This window comes from Drosophila tropicalis, unplaced genomic scaffold (assembly GCF_018151085.1).
Source record: "Drosophila tropicalis isolate 14030-0801.00 unplaced genomic scaffold, ASM1815108v1 contig_593, whole genome shotgun sequence".
Lineage (NCBI taxonomy): Eukaryota > Metazoa > Arthropoda > Insecta > Diptera > Drosophilidae > Drosophila > Drosophila tropicalis.
This window is the reverse complement of record NW_027173070.1, coordinates 11,733,506-11,755,801: the sequence shown is the minus strand read 5'-3', so window position 1 is coordinate 11,755,801 and position 22,296 is coordinate 11,733,506. Positions and strand designations below refer to the sequence as shown.

The window sequence follows — 22,296 nt, the reverse complement described above, 5'->3', positions numbered from 1 at the left end:
TTATTGTATTACGCTGATGAAATCATATGTAGGTTTGGGGTTTCCTTTGTCGACGGGTCGACTCCATCCTTTAGCTTAATTTCCCCATTGGCTTTACAGTTCACATAAATATAGATAAATCCTTGTGCGGAGTGTGTTTGAGTGAATGTGTGTGTGTGTGTGTGTGTGGGGCACATTTGCCGTTAGAATGGTTTAATATTGCCAAAGCAGGAGCAACAATTACAAAAGGAGAACCAGGCGACTCCTTTCAGGGTATATTTGTGAATGTACACATATAACCGTATATATGTTTGTCTGTGTATATATGTAATTACACATGAATTTCAATATCCTGCGGCGTCTGTGGTTTGCCTTACACCCCATTTTCTAGGCCATGTTGTGTCAATATTTAAGAGGTTGGGCAACTTTTTGTTTCTCGAATGTCTCGCTCTGACTTTAAAACAAGGAAAAGCAAAGCAAAAGAAAAGAAAAACTTTGATGTCTTTAACAAAAGGGTTTTTCTGCTATTTGTTTGTTTGTATGTTGTTTTCTATTTTCTTTGGAAAAGTTTTTAATGTACTCGCTGTTTTGTGGTTCTCTCTTTCTCCTATGTGTGTTTGTCTGTGTGTGTGTGTGTGTGTGTCAGTGGGCGTGGCAGATAGTCATCAGCCTTTCTGCCTTGTAATTGAGTGTAAGCGCTAATTGGAATTTTGATGAAGTTCGGCACTGAATTTGGCAACAGCTTGGGCAGCGGCAGCAGCACCGAAAAGGAGGAGGAGGAGCAGAAAAAGGAACATGAGTAGGGCGAGAGAATTTCGCAATTATGTAACTAGCAGTTGAAAATGTTTCGAATTTTCTGTGGTTTCTCTAAGATAGAATAGAAGGAGTAAGCAATGTAAAGTGAGAATTAAAGGGCCAACAGCAGAGTCAGAGGCATGGACGGCAGGGGGAGCGGGTTAAGTGGGTGTGATAAAGCTTCTTGTAAGTCACTTGAGCTGCTTGAACAAGTATATGCCATGTGGAACGACTTCAAGTTCATTTTGCTAGCTATGTGTGTGGAGCGGCTGGGAGAGAAAAGCGGAATGCGAAGAAGTGGAAGGATTTTTGGTAAAAGCAACTTGGAAATCAATTTCATGTGAACACACACACACAAACTCACATTAAGCACTTGCTTCGTAGTCAAACTTTGGCCCAATGAAGTTGAAACAAATTTCGCTGGCACCAAAAACATTTTCAATTCATCAAATTTCATGCAATTGTTTTATAAAATCGCAAAAAAAAAAAAAAGACAGCAAAATCGCTTCAAATGTGAAGTACATTTTATTGATTTTACTATATCCTTAGGGTTTTTGGGCAAGATTGTATATAGAAATTGTGTAAAACTTTCTTTTTTATTAAAGAAATGACAAGAGTCTGCCATATGGCAGGGATTTTTATGTGAAACATAGAAGTTGCAATAATTTATTTGAATGTAAATTGAAAGCTTCGTTTGTAGTCAAACCATTATTTGTCTTTATTTTCGAGTAGATCTGTTTATTCTTTAAACGTCTGCGAGTATTTCCGTGTTTATTATTACAATTATTAGTATTTGGAAATCAAATAAAATAATTGATTTTATGCTTGCTATAGGTAGGACACGTATTTTATTTATGTGGGACCTATTAATCATATAATATAATAATAAACGATAATCACCTACAATGAGTCTCTTTATTCAATTATTATAGTTCCAGACATCAATAAACTGGATTTTGCCGAAACGTAAATAATTCTATGCTTCACTTTTGTGATTATTTGGGACTACAAAACTCCAAGTTCAAAATGAAATCTTACTTGGAAAACTTTGTCGTAAGCTTGCCCCTTGGGCGTGGCATTCATAATGGACTTGCTTATTGCTTGGCAGTTGCTCAAGTGCAGCGGCTTGCAACTTCACACAGGCCCATTGCCTTGATATCCTCTCTTTCTCTCTCTCTCTCTCTCCGTTGCTTCTCTATGGTTTTCTCTGTGTTGTGTGTTTTTCTTTTTGTTTCTCCTCACCCGTTCACTTTGCTTTTTTTTCTTTTAACCTCAACCAGGAAGTTGTGTGTCATAGGAAGCACTTGTGTGACATAATAAAAAAAAATGAAACGACCAAACCAACTGCCTGCCTGCTTGCCTGACAGCTCTAGCATGCCTACCTTTTTATACCTGACTCTCTCAGTCTGTAAACACTGGACGTAGAGTGTAGAACTCATCTGGTACTAAGTTTTTTTTCTCCATAACTTCCTGAACTCTTTCTCTGTGATGCTTTTTTTCTCCCACCACTTGATGTTTTCGCTTTTGTCAACAACAGCAGCAGCAGCAGCAACAACAACAACAACATCATCATCAACATAGCCACCCATCAAGTAGAAAGCCCGCAAATATTTTCCTTTTCCAAGAGGACAGACGAAAGCCAAGGTTTGTGCGGTAAGAGAAATGCATTTAAAAGTCGCCTTGCCTCTTCCTTCTCATTTGCATTTGCTAGCAGTCGGCCAGACTAAGGAAAAAGTTATGCAGACAAAAAAAAATTATATGAAAATAATAAATCAAAATTGGTTTAGGTAAAAAGTTTTTCAAATGAAATATATGCATATGTAGGACTAAGTCGAGCATGACCCTAGCCAAAGGATATTAGACAAATTGCCGCATTGAGTGGGAGAGAGACTGAGATAAACTTTTCATTATTTTTGTTGCCTGCTTATGTCAGCGAGAAAAATAAACTCAAAGTTAACAGTTTCATTATGGGGGATAAGCCATTTGCATATTTTTCCACAACGTTAATTGAAAATTGTGCAAGCGAGGGAAGAAACCTTCAAGTGAATGCCGATTGTGTAGTTTCTTTTTTTGTTTTTTTCTGCCGAACCTTCACTTTTTCTCTTGCCGCTCTCACTTTGAGCAATCAATTATCAAGTTGGAGCCGCCAAAAATCCATTCCCGCTTCAGAATCCGCGGCAATTAAAGCTACCATAGGCATCATGCGTTGTGTATGTAACCACCCTTCCCTCCCAAACCAATCCCCCCTATCAACCAATCCCCTCTTGGCCCCACCTCTTGTCTCTGACTCTTTTGCTATGCCTTGCTGACGTTTTTCATTTCACAATTTGCATAGTTCAAGGACTGAACTCAACTCAGCTAACTGGGTTTTGGCCTTTTGCACTTGGCCCCACGGAAAAAGCGAAATAACCAAAAAGCGTGAGTTAGATAGAGAGCCCGAAAGAGGGGGAGAGAAGGACAAGAAGCAGCTGGCAACAGTTTTGGAAAATGAAATTGTTGCTTACAGGCAAAAATGCAGGCCATAAAATTCGATTATAAAGGCGTATTTTTTGTGTGTGTTTTTTCAAAGTTGGAAAAAAATTCCCCAGAATTGGTGAATGAGCGAAAAGTAATTGTATAACTCTCCATGGTTATGTTTTTGCAGGTAACCAGCAAAATTTGCCTCATATATACACTATACACACTTCTCTGTATATATACATATGTACTTATATAAAGAGACGCTCTCACAAAGTAAGTAAGCTTCGGTCTGTCAACAGAATAAACTTGCCTACCTATCCTCCTGCATATTTACCACCTCCTTTGCTGTGAACGTTTTCTTTTTTTTTTCATTTCTCAAGTTGCAACAGAGCGCCGTTTTGGTTGCATGTAAAATCCCCTCAATGATTAATGTAATTTCACGCGCCACTTAACGTTATCCTTGCCAAGGACATTATACTTAATTGCAGCATCAGTTTGAATTCAACCGAGATTCTCTACAACATCCTCTCATCCTCTTAAGTTATTTTTTTTTTTGTCGTTTTTGGGTTTTCTTTCGTTTCAATGCCCTTACAAAGGGCTGCAATCATTTTGTAAAGAAATTCGTTACCCAAGAGATGGAATTCATTTGCTTGTGGTACAGATTATTATACAAGATAGTTAATTTTCCAAATGATTATAAAATTATTTATTTAATTTTCATGGTATTAACTAACTAAGAAGTACCTTGTAACTTTCAAATCTTGATATTTATGAGCCATGAAATGTAATATAATCAACATTCCGTTAAGTCAAAAAGCATATTAATAAAACAAAGAGTAGTAAAAATTTTGGTATTTATAGTTTGTCTAGCAACTACATAGGACAGGTTTTAAGATAAAGACCTTAAGTATGTTATTTAGTTACTGATTCAAAATATGTACAAGTTAAGACATTAATTGACATATAACTTTTCAATTTAAAGTGCTTAAATTCTTTAGCACTGGTCGTAAAATTATTTTCCTTGTATTCATGTTGAAGATTTATTTAGTGAAATAATTTTAACAATTGACTTTTATTTTCACTAGACTTTAAATATTCTTGCCACAATTTAAAGCTAACTAAGCTTTTGCATTTAACCACTTTGTGGCCTTTTAAATATTTAAAAAGATGCCTAACCGCAGAATCGAACAGTTAAAGTGTGATTTTTTTTTTTCCAAGAGTAGCAATACTTCGTCATGACCGAAGTTAGCACGGGCGACTGGGTTCCTTTTTTTTTCTTCATTTCTTTCTTCTTTTTTTTTGTGTGTGCTGGCCAAGGCAACGTGCGAATTTATGAAAAAGATTTGCATGCTTGCGGGTATTTAAAGTTAAAAAGCGCACAATTTCCCTGGCACACACACACACACACACACACACCGTCACACCATTACACACACCTATACTTTCATATGTATGTATATAGCCTGCCAGCCTTGATTGTTGCTGGCATTGCCTACATCCTGTACCCGCATTTTTCCCTGTTTCTCGTCATCATGGCATGACGCCGTTACCTTTATGTGGCCATTTTGGGCTGCCGTTGAAAATGGGTTAATTGCATAATTTGCGAATTTCATGTGCACACAAATGTATGTGTGTATGTGTGACGGGATTGGGTCTTCGGCCCTGCCAGTACCATTAACTGCAATGAGCTGATAACGATGAAGTTGCAATCCTTTTTTTTCTCCACCAAATTGATGATCGGGATAAGTTAAGGGAGAAAGAGAGAGAGAGAAAAGAGATGACATACCTGCAAGAGATGAGAAAGAGATTAAGCGAATTATTTAACGTTGTTGCGGTTAAATAAAAGTGTTATTAAAATAAATATATATTTCATTTTAATTGAGTTAAAATTGAACAATTGCTTTGAATTCTGTATTGTATTTCGGTTTAGAAATATAATTGTGATTAAATTAAGATTTTAATGAGTTTAAAAATAGAACGGTACAAAAACTGTGTTTATATTTTTAGGGGAATAATTTAAAAAATTTTTAATTAAATGTTTGTGGTTTAAGCCAGATCAGGAAATTCTGCTTAAACTAAAATGGACAATGGCTAAAATCAAAATGAAATTCTTTGTCGATCAGAACAAATTTATAAAATGAGATTTACTATTTTCAAGAATAACAAATTGAATTTTCTGTCCCCAAAAAGTATGCTAAGAATAACATAATACATATGTATATTACGGTTATCACACAATGTCTTATGAAATTTAAAAAAAGTTAGCGGTTAGAGAAATTAATCGAAAAAGATTTGATTTTTACATTTATTTGCCCCTTAAAGCATGCTAAAAAACATTCCAAATACAACTGGTGAAATTAGTTCGTTTGACCTAAACATAGTAAATTACTTTGAGGTTGTAGTTTACGGTTAGCATTTTATGACTTAACTGTAACCGACAACGAAATCTCAATTACAAACTAAAATTCTCTTAAATTTAAGCTACATTGTATTCGAAATATTTTTAGTTTTTTGCAAAAAATATTTCATTAGTTTATGTTTATTTATTTGTTTATTTTTCCTCTCTTGGTTACATTGTTTGCTTGGTAGAGAATGTATACATAAACGTAAACCGTAAAATAGAATAAATGCCTAAGCCGCAAAGTACTTGTATTGAAAGAAAATATTGAAGAAAATATTGGAAAACGTAAGACTACACACACACACACACACGCACACAAAATACAAACAAAGTTTCAATAGGAAAATAGATTGTTGTCTATTTATCTTGATGTTTGCCTTGGGAACCACAAAAAAAAAGGTAAGAAAGCAGATGACAGAAAGAGAAAAGTATATGAAAATTTACTTTGAGTGTGTATGTATTTCTGGGCAAATCAATGTCAGAAAATGCAGTTCACTTTCCATTTTTGAAGACCACTCAAAGGGAACCGTTAGATGACAAACAGAATGAGAGACAGAGAGAGGTCAAAAGACTAAATAAAGTTCAGGATGCTGCATAAGGACTTCTTTAGTCAAAGCCTTGAAATCTGAACCCCCACCACCACCAGCAACCACCTAGAACCCTTCGATTACTGGGCAAATTTGTAGTTTTCTTTTGGCTCTTTTGCTTGGTTTTATCTATTTTTGCTATGTTCATTTTATGAACTTACAAGGACATGCATAGCACAGCGAAAGAGCGAACGAGTAAGAGAGGGAGGCTATCGTTTTGGCCAGCCAGAAATGACTTTTGCCTTTTTGCGGTAAGGGCCAGAATACAGTCAGCATGGACATGAGCTAGAACAAGTTTATCTAAATTGCCGTATAGTCTCCAAAACTGTATGTGTGTCTGTGTGTGTGAGAGGTAGTAAGAGGGGTGTGGCTACTACAGCTTGTGGTCTCCTTGTGTTTGTGGTTCTCATCTACATCTAGTGATGGTGGAATTCATTCCTTGGTGACTCACGCTCAATGACCGTTCAAAAATCACAACCATCACTAGAAATTGGTTTTAGGTACTCGCCAGTTTTTTTTTTTTTTTTTTGTTGTTGTCTTTAGCCACAGCATCTTGACTGGTTTTTTTTGGTCTTGGCAAAAGTTGATTTGGGTCAATGCTGCTTTGTGTTTTTATAACCAAGAGTTCGAGTTTTCTCTGTGTGTGTGTGTGTTTGTGTTTGGTTTTGCTTTTTATCCTTTTCGAAATACAGGATAAACTAATTGGTTTGTTAATTAAAAATTGTTGAAAATGAATTTGCAATCTTTTGTTATCTGTATATACATATGTATATATATAAATCTATAGTTGTTTCTTCTTTCTGCTTTTACTGTTTGCATTTAATTTTTGTTTATGTTATCTCCGGCTTCTGATAGAATTTGTTATTTGTTGATTTTTCATCTCGACCCAATGAGAAAATCCTTTTTTCAAATGAAATGCTTTAAGCTTGTTCAACATTTTAAGCACAAGCAATGAAAGGAAAATATATACTTGAGATAAAGATTCTGTGGGAAGAAATCGTGTGGTGGCATGAGACTGGTTGAGGTTAACTCTCCGTCTGGTTTCCATGAAACTGTGTGGAATTTCACATATATACATACAAATATATGTTTTTTTTTAGTCGTGTCTGTGATTCTTTTTTTTATGATTTTTGCCTCTTAAGGCATTTTGATTTCGTATTTGTGTTTAGATTTTGCTGTTGTGGTTTTCTAATCATGATTTTTGTTCAAGTGGGATTTATTGAATAATTAAAGTAGGACCCAAATGCAGACGGGGCGAGAGTGGGAGGAAGGAAGAAAACTAGAGGGTGGTATAGAAATGTTTTTGCTAGTTTTCTCGGGTTAGTGGGCACACAATGACTAAGCAATCGCTGTTGGGGGTCCAGCACCCACTTAACTGGGGTCTTCCATTTGAATAGATGAGATTAGCCCAGGCAAAATCCTCGAGCGTCATTTGTGTCCTCTGCCATTGTCGAAATCTAATGTTTTGTTTGCCAAGGTTGAATGGCTGAGAGAGATAGTGAGACTGGATGGTGGCAGGTGGCAGGCTGTGTCTGAATGGTGTTGCATGACGGTGCCAAAAATAACTGTTAATTCAAATGCAAAGGCAACGTGCCAATGGACTCTGACTGTGTGACTGTGACTGCGACTCGACGACCAAATGTCAATGCAAACACAGAAAACGAGTTGTTTTGTATGGTTCCTTGCCAAGGATGCGAATGAGGTGCCATAGCTGAAACATGTGACTTGATTAGATATTGTTGCTATTCACCTGGCTCTATCCTTACTCGCCCACTCTTCTACTCTCTATTTTTCTCTGTTTTGTGCCTTATGCTTTAGCTTCTGTTTCTATGTATTTGGTTGGGGATATTTGCTTTTTGCCAGTAGAAGGACTTGGCCATTAGCCTGTCAGTACAATATGCCATTGCCATTGCCATTGCCATTACTATGGCAATATCCATTGAATTTTCATCGATGGAACAGCTCCTTCTGTATCTCTGTCTCTCCTTGATGGAAAAATATTCCAAAACCATTGCAGATGGTTGCCAACATATTTGCATATTTGTATGCAGCTTCATGTCAGAATGCATTAAAAATCAGACAGGTTACACACAGGAGGAAAGGTAGACAGCTAGGAACAGTAGTCATAGTAGTGGTAGAAGTAGGCAACAGCGGGTGGCAGTTGCAGGTGGATAACTTTAGGTGTTTATACCCATTTCCTTTTCTGATAAGGGTTTTACCAATATACTTTTTGCCATTGAACAACAACAAAGCAAATTGTCATGTCAAACACAAAGCAATTAAGCAACATTTTTCATGACAAATTGAAATTTCAATTTAAATAAATGTTGGAAAAATAATTATCTATTTAGGGCAGTTTCAAACATTACTCATTTAAATAAAAGCTTGTGGAATTTTTAGCAAAAAGTCTCCCAAATGTCATATTCAATGCCTTAAGGGTGAGCTCTTGGGGATAAACAAGAAAATACTTTCGATAATATAATTATCTCTTTCTAGGAACTATCAATTTACCAATGTATAAGGTCTTTATCAACTAATCAGTAATTTCTAATGGTCTAAAATATTCACTTTGCTTCTCGAAACGAGTCTTCCAAGCTTCTTTTTTGCTTTCCAACCGTCAATTTTGAATGAGATTAAGAAACATCTTACCATTAAACGAATTGCATACACAAGCATTAAAGTCAACTGCCAAAATCGTTTCATTTCCCCATACGTGAAGGTGAAAACCAAAGTCAAGTCATTGCTCACGGCAAGAGGCTTAATTTAAATTCAGAGCTGCATCTTGTGCAGACTTAAATTGCACGTACTGAAGAAATTCGCACAGTGTCTTATTGTCAGTTTGACTAACTATAAACGTGGTTAGGTTTAGAGATAGTGTAATACTAGAACTTTGCAGAATGTGACAAAGATTTTTCTTTTTTAGAAAGTTACACTCATAATAAGTTAGTTTAGGCTCTATTTATATATGTATAATTGAAAAAAATTTAATTTCACATAATTTGCGTCCTTTAGTAAGAAGGATTTTCCGTTTCATTAGTCTTAAAAATTATATCTGCCACCTTGGAAGTCACTTTGTATTAAAATTGCATCATTATCTTTTCTGGTTTCTTTTAAAGCAACCCATGTTATAGTCACAATTTCCCTAGCTGTGGTTCAACTCTTACCAACAGCCTTCATCATCATCATCATCGTTATCAACGTGATGATCATTGTGAACTGTTCTCGTTATTGGCCACAGCAGAGTAAATAATAAATTGACAACTGCAAACTGTAAGTGTAACTGCTATGAAAACGGTTTCCATGGCAAAATGTCTATATATATTGCACTTGATTGGCCTGATTCAATATGACCCCAAAAACACAATGGCATAAATTAAAACCGAGACGCAAATAAACCCAAATGCCACAACTTTATACCCCCACTCTCTCTCTCTCTCTCTGCACACACTGTTCTCATTCAAAAGTAACATAGAAATGCCATATCACTCATACGCCATGTACATAGGTGCCTAGGTACCAGCACCTTTTGTTAAATGTAAGTAAGTCTATCTTGTTATTTATTTAAAATACTGTTGTGTCCGTTTTATGTTGTTGTGTCCAATTTTACAAGAATTTTATTTATGAACAACAGTTTAAAAAACAAAACTGCAAGAAAATTTACAAGAATTACATTGTTCGAAAAGGCATTCAAGCAAAATGAAGCTGCAGACATGCCTAAGCGGCTTTTGTTTCTGAGTAGAGAAACTAGTTAAGTAAAGTGCTTCGAAAAGTTTTCAATGTGTTTGCTTGGCAGTTGGCTAAGAAATATAATGACCCATAGTATACATATATATAAATATATAGTGATAACCTTTAAACCTTTAATCAGCATCACGATGATATACCTTCATTTACGTATATTTGTTGGAGGTCTCAGACGGCTGGCATAACTAACTAATTAATATTAATGCACAACGAATGCTAATTACGCCAACAAACCCGCACAGAGGAAACAGAAAAAAAGGAATAAAACAACAACAGAAACACAAACATACACATTCACATGTACATACATAGTATTTTACACACAATCATATGAAACGTGAAGCAAGGACGTCGACGAGCCTGAAATGGAAAAACTTTTCCATAGTCTGCATTGAAATGCAAGCAAATTGAAATGAGGCAGCAGCAGCAACAGCATCAGCTGCCGGAGCAGAAGCAGGAGTAGAATGTGATGGGTAAAAATATGAAGGCGCAGCTGGAACACGTGTTGGCCATTTCAAAATGTAAACGTCAGCGAGTCCATCACCGAGAGTGCTTACCCGACAGCATTCAAACCCAACCCATGCCCTCTGATGCCGCCTCCTATGGCAAACGTAGGCGCTTATTTGCTTATTCATAAGCAAACATTAACTTAATTTTCATGTGTATATGTACGAAAGAGAGAGAGGGTAAAACCGGATGAGACAGCGATAGACATAGAGACAAGGAGGGAGAGAGAGAGAGAGATGGAAGGCAAGTGATATAGAGTGCGACATGGTGAAAAGAACTCGCGAAATGTGATTATCAGCGTAGGGCAGCTGCCAACAGCTGTTTAATAAAGCAACTAGCTAGAATGGCTAACTGAACTCTGGCCGACTGCCTGACTGTATGACTACATGGCTCTGTTCTCTGGCCTCTCTTGTGCAAAAAAGCAAAACAACAAAATGAAATGGCAAAAGATGAAAAAAAAAAATCACACAAATCATAAAAAAATAATGTTTGCTAAGCTTGGGTCCGAGTTGTTGGCCAACTGCAAGATTGAGAGTTGGCAGATGTTTGTAACATAGGGAAAAATCTGTACACTAAGGGAAAAATATTTCTTACTTAACACCAATAGCCAAGGCCCTAAGTAAATAATTTTAATACACGCTATTAATGAAACATCACGTATTTGGTTATCATTATGATTTACATTCTTATTCAAGTTTCATTTACATATATTTTGTTTCTCATTAAATAAAATCATTGTATTGCTTTTGTATTTAAGCAAATTGTATTAGTTATAGGTAACGTTCTTCGGATTCATTTTGGGACTGAATACTTTATATATCCCTGTAAAGCCAGTCCAATCAACCATAATAAAACATCTTTAACATTGAATATTTTTGTATTTCACAGCCGTAGGTCTACATTCCTATTGCCTCAAATGGAAGTTTTTCTAGTACCTACCAAAAAAACCTCTTAAAAGCTACTATATGTTAGGAAGCTGGCATTACCTTTCAAACGGATTTCAATTTCGTATGAATTTCAAATGAGATAAAAAAACACACTTTTGCTGAGAGACAACAAATTTATGATAACTTTAGGTAAGTAGACTCAATTATCAAAGCAGTGTTTTGATATCCTAAAATTTCATATTCAAAGAAACCTCTTCAAGTCTGGGATTAAAAATTTGAACTTTTTTACTAGTCGAGCAGTAAAATGAGACAACTTCAGTGTAAAATGTTTTATAAATTGAATGAAGCGTATCACTTTGTTTCTTTATGATTTGTTATGGGAATTTCAGTAGATTTATCACTCTTAACTACGGTAAACGAAACGAAAAAAAAAGTTCAGATAGCAAAGAACAAAAAACTTTAACGAGGCAATTGCTGCTGTGGCACATGCAAAGTAGCTGCCAAAAGATTCGAAAAAGCTCGCGTGCTATTGCAATTGCAAACATGGGCCCAGCAAGGATAACAACACAGGGTAACACAGCAATGCGTCAGTTAAACAAATAAACAACATCAACAACACGGCACATTGCGAAAAACGGGGGAAACGAAATTTGCAGAGTAAACACACACAGACACACACACATAGCCCGATAGCTGCTATGGGGAAGGTCTCTATATAAATTTATAAGCGAAACAGATGCAGGGCTATGTTTGTGTATGTAAGGATAAAGCGCAAACTCATACACTCACACCTAGTCCTTTACTGTACATTGAGGCCATTTTGTTAATATTTAATATCAAATAAAGGCGGCAGACTAAAAAAAAAACAAAAAAACCTTCCAACACAAAAACGACAACATCAACAGAGAGAGAACGAGATAGAGAAATATATAAACATACATACATATATGTATGTATATATACGTATGTAGTCATCATGTGGGTATGGAACTGAAACTGAAAATGGATAACCAAGCGAGTGAATGAGTGGGTTTTGAATATATATATATAGAGAGAGAGAGGGAGCCTCCTCCCTCTCCAACGGTCTGCCAGCAGAGACGCCGCTTTCAACACCACCCCAGGGAATGGTCCAACAACATTTTCCAACAAAATCCATCAAACTGACCGCAGCAGACATGGACAAGAACGTGGTGCTGGTGCTGGTGGCGTATGAGCAATGTACTCGTACTTCCAGCACTTGACCAAACTCCAACAGTGAACGTGCCTTAAACTATGTCCATTTATTTAGCTTGTTCTCCAGGCCAGGTTAATACCCAATTACTGTGCAAATTACTTCAAGTTTTCTCTTTACAAGGCATCAGCTCAACCGCCCAAGAGGCGCCCAAAAAAAAAAAAAAATTGAGCAAAGGAAAACAACAAAAAACTTTGCCATTTTATGGACACGCACTGCTTGTGTGCGTGTGTGTGCGTAAGAGGGGGGGAGGCGTATGTCTATGTGTGCGAGTGTGAGTTCTATTAAAGTTTCTGCATTTCGCCAGAGAGAGTAAGTGGTAGAAAGGTTGCAGGAGGCCGGCTTTAAAGCCTTTTAATAAACGTCATAATTTGCTTAAAGTTTTCACATAACACAGACACAATTTTCCAACTTGCTCTAGGAGGTGTGTCTGTGGGTATGTCAGTGTGCGCGTGGCAGCTAAACAATTTGCCAAATTATCTTGATAGTTTTGCCATATTTATGGGCACATGAACACACTTTTAAGCTGATTTTGATAAATATTATTCCTTTTTTTCGAATAACCTTTCTAATTAGCTTGCTTCAAATGTTGTCAAAATGTCAATTAAGTTCAATAAAGAATATGCATTTAATTTAGAGTTATTTATAAATTGATTTTCTACATAAGTTGAGTGTTTGTTTTTTATTCATTTAATTGATATGTTTTGCTGCTAAATAAAGAACAGCAATTCATTTAACTGAATTTGTCATCAATTTTAGAGTATGAAATTTCTGCGATGAAAATAAATGTATCCTGATTGAGAATTTTTTGGAATACAAATTTCAGACTTATATTGAGAAATACAAATTGCTTTTAAATTGCTAAGAACAATTTAAAAAGTTGAAAAAGGAACTCTAATATCTGTAGTTATCTTTTGAATTAATTGTTTTTGGGCAATTATTTTCCATCCCTAGGAATTAAGAGTTTGCTTATAGTTATACAAAATAAATTGTAAGAAACTTGTATTTTTAATTGTGAATTTCTTTTATTAAATTCTTTGGAAAACAATTTTAACCATTTGTGGCTTTAAGAACATTTATTGAATATGATAAAACGTTAACTAACAAATCTGAGTTAATAATTAAATACATTGATTGGAACCAAGTAATTCTCTTTAACCTATAAGGCTTTCAATTTATTTATTAGACCACACGTTTGACCTCAAAGAAACGTTTCAGGTAATAGACCTCAAGTATGGTCATAATCAATATCAACGATGGAGTAAATATCGACCAGGCGATAAAACGAAACTGAGCACTCTCACTAACCGCCTTGTGGCCACTGTAACGATAATGCATATATTCCTGTTCTTGTCTAACAGATCCTAATTTGGCGCCCAATTCATTGATCATTGATTGAACGCCAGCATGTTCGAGGACATCATCGTGACGGTCATTGGGATTCGCATAGTAATGCAATGGCCTGGCTACATGAAATTGAAATACTAAAACTTTGGGTGTCAATGTGGATAATTCATTGTCGAAGCATAGAGTATAGTATCCATCACGTATGGCTGTGAAGGTATAACTGCCCAATGTTTCCTTATCCGAATGATGCAAACGATCGTCATTTGGAGCTGTGATGTGTACACCTATATCCTTGAAGCCGCCTTCCATTACCTCAAAGCTAATGGTGATTTTATCATGCTCCTGGGCATGATCAAAGAAACAAGAGGTCTCATGGGCATCCACAGTAATAAGAAATCCACCAGAGACTCTTATAAGCAATATGAAGATTATTAATATGGAAATTGCTAACATTTTTGATTAGAGTGTTTCTGTATATTTTAGTTTGACAGCAAATTCTTGGGCGCAAATTGTTTATAAATAATTGATACTACTGCGTTGGGCTTCGTTTGTTTTCTCTCTAACAATTCGATTGACTTTCTCTCTCTCTCTCAACTACTTTTTGAAAAGGGACAAATACACTTCAAATCGAATTAAGTTGATAAAAGCAAATTGCAAATTGGCAGCTCTCTCCCTATCTCTCCGTACTCTTTCTCTTTACTCTGGTAATGCATATTTTATGTTATCGATTCCTTTTTGGTTCATCAATTGTCACAATTGTCATGTATTTTTAATGCAATTTTCTCTCTCTCATTCTCTCCCTTTCGTATTGTCACATTTTTAAAGCAAATAAAAATGCGCAAATTAATTGAAATTATTTTCCAAAATTTGTTGACTTTGTTAAGTGGTTGGCTGAGGACATTCAAAAAAAAAAAAAAAAGTAGGCCACGTTTTTATGGTAATTTCTTAATTCAACCATTCACACACGTCGTAGAGTGTGTAAAAATAAATATAATTCAAAAAATGAAAATGGGAAAGGAAATCATTTGCACCTGTATGAGGGTATGATGTGTAGCAATCAACGCCAACACGCATAGGCCAAGCAAACAAATTAGAACACGCACGAGTGCATTGGCCACAAAAGTGATTTGATGAAAAGCAGAACCAAAAAGGAAACAGGAAGACGGGAGGGATAAAGAGAGTCCGCAGACATCACGTCGTCAGCTGAAACTTTTGCCCAAGCATAATAATAATTGAGTTGAAACTAACCAAAAAGGGAAAGAGAGGAAGAAAAATGCTAAGAAGGTGGAATAAAATGTTACGCAGAATGCAAAATAAATGACAAGAACAGAAAAGCAAAAAAAAAAAAAAAAGCATGGAGATAGAAAAAATGTTCGCTACAGGCAAAAGAGACCGAGATAGGCCTTGGCAAGCAGGGCGTATACGCAATTTAAGCCGCTTAAAGCCTACTCCATAAGACATACAAAAGTAGAGACACAAATAGCTAGAGAGAGTGAGAGCTAGACCCTGAGTGGGTAGTGGTAGGAGCAAATATAAACCTGAAATGAAATCTGTAGCTAAGCTGCACGCATATGAACCTATAGCAAAAAAAAAGGTCCTTGAGCACGGCACCCAAAAAGAAAAAAAAAAAAAAAAGAAAACCCGACAAGAAGAGAAGTAGAAAGCACAAAAAAACATTTCGCACGCAGCAGCCGCCGCCGCTTTGCCTCGTCGACCCCGACACTTAAGCGCCTCGATGTCATGTCGACTCACTCTCATCGAGGATGAGATGATGACGAGGACAACTAGGACGACGCCGACGATGAGGAGTCAAGTGTTGGGCGGCCAAAGCGTGGCCCCGCCGACCGACCTCCAAGTCCCTCTCCCTACTGTCTATGGAGTAAGTGTTGTAGTTGTTCGCAAATACCGCGAACAGTAGAAGGAACACTGGATGAAGCACCCACTGGCTGCTTCTAGTGGATGGCGTATCTACACATAGACATGAAGTTAAGTGGCGTAAAGCGTGTACTTAATCGCTTAAAGCATTAGAATTTGAAATTGAATATCATAAAGGATATTCAAAGAGCACAAGAACAAAAAAAAACCTAAACTAGACTGAAACGTGAAAGAAAGTTAAACACACTTATACACGCCCACATCCGCACACACACATACACCCATACCCAGGCGAATAGTTTGCTAAAAACGCTTTGCTTTTGTTGCTTCATAGTTGTCTTCTAAACGGTGGGTGGGAAGAAGTTTTGTCGGCTCGTTAAAAGGTTTAAAGCCGTGCCATAAAGTGCGCGAATGTGTACCACTCTGTGTGTGTGTTTTTAGGTGTTTGTATGTGGAGTCATAAAGTGTGTGTTTAAAATGTCTAGAGAGAAATTTGCTAAACTGATTTTTCCAACCGAGTTTCATGGCAGAGTATTTCTTTACTCTTACAGAATGTTTTTTATATTGGAAAAAAAATCAATCTGTTCTTATTTGATAAACCTCTGCCAAAAATACCTAACTGATAAACACTGCAATGTTTCTATAAAATGTTTGCGTCTTATGCAACGCTCCGACGATGTAAGCGAATAAGAGAATAAGTCTATTGAGGATTTTGGAAGGACGAGTTTTTATCTACTAAACGGTAATAGAAATTGAACTATCCTCTGATTCAAGGGTGAACCAGTATAAGGGTATAAAAACTTCAACGTAAAATTTTTTTATATTTTCATTTCTTTGAAAACGAAATGAAAACCAATGTTGAAAAATATTGACTCAACATTAGGATCCTTTCAATGAAAATGAATTTTTTAAATTATTTAAACCCCCCTTAACAACCTTACTGTCTATTCTGTACCTCTCTTTCTTTCATTTCTTGCCGTCTGTTTGCAGTGTTTTTTTTTTCTTATGGTTGGGCAAATGGCAAATACTAAAACCAAAGTTGGTTTTATTATAACCCACAGAAACGCAGTTGTGGCATGGCAGGGCAAGGCGAAAGCCCAATCTGCCCCACTTGGCCCTAGCGACGACCAAACATAAGCTGCAGGAATCGTGCTAATCTCCACTTGAGAAAAACACTTGAACAAGAACCAAGTAAGGCGACGAACGACGAAAGCAAAAAGAAAGTAGGAAAGGCAAACGGAAAAAAGACAAGAAAGTACAAAATGAACAAAATGAAGGCAAGCGAATGAGCTGTAAAAAGCCTCAAGTATTGACAATACTCACATATCATAGGCTTGAATGATACGATTGTATGGTGTGTGTGTATGTGGTGTGTGTGCATGAGTGGGCGTGGCTAAGTGACAGCAAATTGGCAAATTTTCGTTGTATACAGGATTTATTTCAATTGTGTGTTCATATGTATCTATAAGTGTCCGCCGCTTTAGCCATAAGTCAGCTAACGATAAACTTCAATGAGGCATACCAAAATATTTCCGGTATACACAAAAAGAGAGAAAAGATATGTACGTAGTTCATACATATATATGCATGTATATATAATGTCGGAAGACGTCTCTTGGATGCCTTTTGCAAAAGCGTTTGTGTTATGTGTTGCCATGAAATTTGCATTAGAATTTCCTGCCATGGAAAATTTTATTTGCCTGCAACAAACAAGCAAATTTTAAGCACACAGCAATTTTGGAAGAGAAGAGAAATTTAATTTGATATATAAATATATATATGCATATACACTGTGTAATACGAGGGGCATTTAAAAGGTAACGAGAAGGAATTTGCTGAGCTTTCCTGTTTTTAAAATTACGTTTACTGCATCAAATTAGGGAACATTTCTTTTAAAGGTTGTAAAGAGACTTTTGCCGAAAGAGAAGCTAAACGTGTAGGTTATTGGCTTAAATTTGAGGATGAGTGTAGGCAATATAGTTAAAAGTAAGCAGTTCGTGCTAATGTTGTTAACTTTAAGTAAAAATAGTTTAAAAAAAGTGAAAAAATTTCGTTAAAATCTTTTAATTCTATTAGAAATTATTTTCGTAGACCTAACCATAAGTTTTATGTTGTTAAAATTATAGAGAAAGCATTTTAAAGACAGAAATATTTAAGCTTTTTAACGAAAGTAGTTAAATAAAAGATAAGTGCAATCTTTATACTTTCATTTTATTGATCGGACTTTACAAACTTTTTTAAATCAGAAAAATGATTTAGTAATGCAAAACCAAACTTAAACTTAGACGAAATGAAATAGTGAAAACTTAAGATTCCATTACAATGAACATTGGTACATTAAATGGATTACCATCCACAGACTAAACCAGAGATAGAGAAACAAAACAAAACCAAAAAAGGACACAAGAACTGTGGATAAAAACCACTGAAAAATAAAAAATACAACCAAAATAAAAGTACAGAAAAAAATAGATTTATTATCTATTGGCTGACCCTCGTACAATTTGCAATGTGCAAATGTGTATGCGTTTTGTTTGTGCTTATGATTAAGCATATTCAGACATATGCTTTCAACATTTTTACCCAGCCCCCCTACCCTACCCCACCCCAGAACGTCCCTTTCACTCTGTTGGAGTCCTTTTTGTTCTATTAATTGGCAGATGGCATTTCTTTGTTGGTTATCGCCCACTCAATTAGTCAAAAGTTTCAATGCTTGTGGCCAGGAAAAGTTAAATGCTTATTTCAGCTCTCTATCTCTCTCACTTTGTGTCTCTTCAATTTCGTCCTCATCATCATCATCTGTTTCACACACACACACACGCACATACACACATGGTTTTGACATTTAGGAATTGTGCGTTTCGGTTTTGGCCTTTATTACACGCAAAGCTTTTTGTGGCTTTTGTGGCCAACAGTTGGCGACCGAAATTCAATGGACATTGACATACGAAACATACTTATATAACCAACTATTGAACGGTGGCTTTGATTGAGTTTAAATGAACCTTGAATGAATGCCTAATGGGCCGTGCCACAACGAACGGACAAAATAGATGCAAGAATATATATAAAAATATCTATCTATCCATCCATCTATGTATGTACATATGTATATATAACAATTATGTGATAAGACAAAAAAAATCCAAATTGATTGAAGGCAAAACAAAAGGCAAATGTATAAAAACAGCTGGAAATGTAGGAGATGGTGATGGCTAAGCTTTAATTCAATGACTTTGATTATTATTTTGTGAATATACAGTAGCTGTTCACAAATTGAAACTATTTCCTTTTAAATGTGATTTATGCGTGTGCGAAATCCATATCTATGATAATGTCGTTGATTTAGCCTTCAAACAAAATTTAAGTATTCTATTCCTATTTTAAAAATAATATTAGCCTTATGAATCTGTCTGCCAATGAGAGAACTGTAATATATGTATATATTGAAGACACGAATATAGTTTGTCTATATGATTGAGTCTAATCTTTCTCACTGTTGTAAATTACTTTCTATGACACATGAAACGAAACTCTTCTCTTCTACACAAATGTTATATAATCATGTGTCAAAAATTTGATTTAAAGCCAAAATCTTCTTGCATCAGCTTAGTTAGATGTGACCACAAGATGGTAGAAGCTTAATTAATTTTCAAAATGATACATAATATCTTTTATTAGTCTAAAGCCTTAATTACGGGTTTAATTTAAATTTAAACTGCTTGGTAATGAGAACTTTGCATTAAATGATATTTACCCTATGCTCTACCTCTTTCACTCTTTCTATATGTATATCTATCTATCTGTTTCGTTTTGGCTTTACCGCATTAAGCAATTGCATCAAGTTTGAACCATAAATCAAATGACAAACTCAATGATAATCACTTTATATGCGAGACACATTCAATTAACAAAAGGCGCCAAGAGCAACAACAATAACAACAGTAACGTGAGCAACAACAAATGCGAAATTTAATTAAATATTCTTTAAAACTGGCAGCAGTTGGTGAAGAGGACATCCAGATTGAATTAAGTTTTATTTAACACCGCCCTCTGTTTAGCACAATGCCTGTAAATATGTGTGTGTGAATGAGTGTCTACATGTGTGTGTAATCCTCTCACACTTACACCCACACTCACATGCATGTTCAAGCCACGAAAAATTTAATTTTCTCACATTACTTGGAAAATGCCGGCGGCAAAACAAAAAAAAAAAAAAAAATACAAAAATCGCACAAAAACCCAAACCAAAAACCGAACACACAGAGCGAGAACCGAAAACCCCAAAACACTTCCCAGCATTCACACACACACACACACACCCACACGCCCCCAGACCCTCTCACCCGACACGTCAGCCTTTCCTTTTTGCCATGGCATTCCAACGTATGCGTAATATTTGAAACAATGTGAAAATTGCGCATACGCACAGTTGTGCCACTTCACAGGCTACAGCAGCAACAGCAAGCAAGCAAAACAAAGAGGGCAGCACCCCAACAACAAAAAAATACTTTATTTGATAAGCAAGTCATTTGCATATGGCAAAATATGAAGAAAACCCATACACGTAAAGGGGAAAGTTGCCCAAGACAAAGAAACATTGAGGGAAAAGGTGAGACAAGCGTGTGAAAACCTTAAATCAGTGTTGCAGCAAATATGTTTGCCCTCTTTTTTGCTTACATTAGAGGACAAAACAAAAAAATAAACTGTGCCGTAGGGTAGCTTTTCTTATATACTTCAAGGTTTCGTATGTTAGCAGAAAGATCAGAAGGGCTTTAAAGCAATTAGCAATTACTAATATTATCATAATCATGTCTAACGATCAGTGTCTGTTTGTCCAGTCTGAATTTGGTTTACAACACTCTTATATTTTTCTCAAATGGGAATGAGAGAAATACTTCGCTAATTCACATTCTTTTAGACGGGGAAGTACGAAACCTCTTACAGTCCGTTTATTAATTTATTAAAATATGTAAATAAAATAAAGTAAATTTTGTATGCATGTTGCCCCTTGAAATTAAAACGTAACAATTTCCATTTAATAATAATAACGAATTTTGCTTATTATGCATTTAGTTTACAGACAGAAACCTGTTCGGCCAATTCCTTTGCTAATTTCCCTAAGGCCCATTGATATTCTCTGAAAATAGGTAACATTTGCTACTTAATTAAGACTAAATTATACTAACAAAGAATGATGTAATACAAGATTTGCTTCAATTTAATTGATCTCAGTAAAAGCTTAATCATTTTCAATTGCTTCCCCCAAATGCATCCAGGATAAGATATGTTTCATAGATACGCAACAATCAGCAGTTGTATAGAAGATTCCTTAACAGTTTCCATTTCGCATATGGACAAGCTGCAGTCACTTGTTTCCTGCCAACAGCCAGCTCATGTGGAATTCAATTTCCTTGTTGCTTAACTCATTCGCAATGATATAAGGCTGAGTGAAACAGCTTGTTAAGTTTGAACTGCTGCAGTGAAAATGAGACCATGACTAGCCTCTGGGCCATAGGGAAATATCTGTTACTATCATAACATTTCGCTGTACCATTTTCATATGGAATTTGCTTATCTTAATTGGTTCAGCTCAAGGTTCTGTTTAGGCAATTGTTTAACTCATGCAAATCTTTAATTGTTCATCTTTAGTGGAATAAATTAATAGAATATTTTCTTTACCCCTTACCTAACCCCTGACCTTTTTTTCTAATTTTAAATGTATCATATACCTTTTTTTTTGCAAAGAGTATCGCTACGAATAGTAGTTTAACTTTGCCCAGCAAATAGTTGTATACATTTTTTTAGCTTTAGCTTAATATTTTCTCTAAACTCTTTTTGCTATTCTCAACTTTTCAGCTTCAGCCCGCTAAACGCGCACAGAAACAACAAATCTCGATTTCGCCTTGGCCATATGTTTGCTCTATAATTTCCAACAATTTGCTTCTACTACTTCTTTTAGTTCTGGTGGGGGGGCTCTGTTGGGTTGTTGCAACTGTGAGACTTGTGCAGCAGCAGCCAGCAACTTGGCTTGTGTATAAAATTACAATAAATCCAAGCATTTTAGCTGCAAATAAACAAAGATTTGCCAACAAACAAAACAAGTGAGGCGGCAGGCCAAAACGAGTGCATGCAAAGTAGCCATAAGGCGGAGGATATGGTGAAGGAGGGGTCGCAACAAAATGGCAAAAGAGGATAAGTAAAAGAAGAACAAGGCAAGGCCAGACCGGGCCAAAGCAAACCAAACCATTTTCAGACCCAAGCAGATGGCAAGGAATGTGCACCTCGTTTTCGGCTTTGGGTATTTTGGCTGTTAAATCAACATGTAAGCATTTAATGCTGCTTCTCGGCTCTAAAGCTGAAAAAAGCGTAAAATTCCCCAAATGACCATAAATTTGGCCTGTCTCCTTTTGGCCCTCTCTCTCCCTCTCTTGGTATATGTGTGTTGTTCGCTTTCTTTCTTCTTCCCAGCCTTTGACTCCC

At 36.0% G+C, this 22,296-nt stretch overlaps 2 protein-coding genes across 2 annotated transcripts in view; both read right to left on the bottom strand.

The window, feature by feature from the left end:
* The window catches only part of LOC137577270 (uncharacterized), a 73,680-nt gene that overhangs the window by 42,606 nt on the left and 8,778 nt on the right, over positions 1–22,296 (bottom strand).
* Positions 13,740–14,514, bottom strand: LOC137577831 (transmembrane emp24 domain-containing protein 2). The gene has a single exon (XM_068291386.1). It carries the CDS (start codon positions 14,389–14,391, stop codon positions 13,774–13,776), a length of 618 nt encoding a protein of 205 aa, XP_068147487.1. The 5' UTR covers positions 14,392–14,514; the 3' UTR covers positions 13,740–13,773.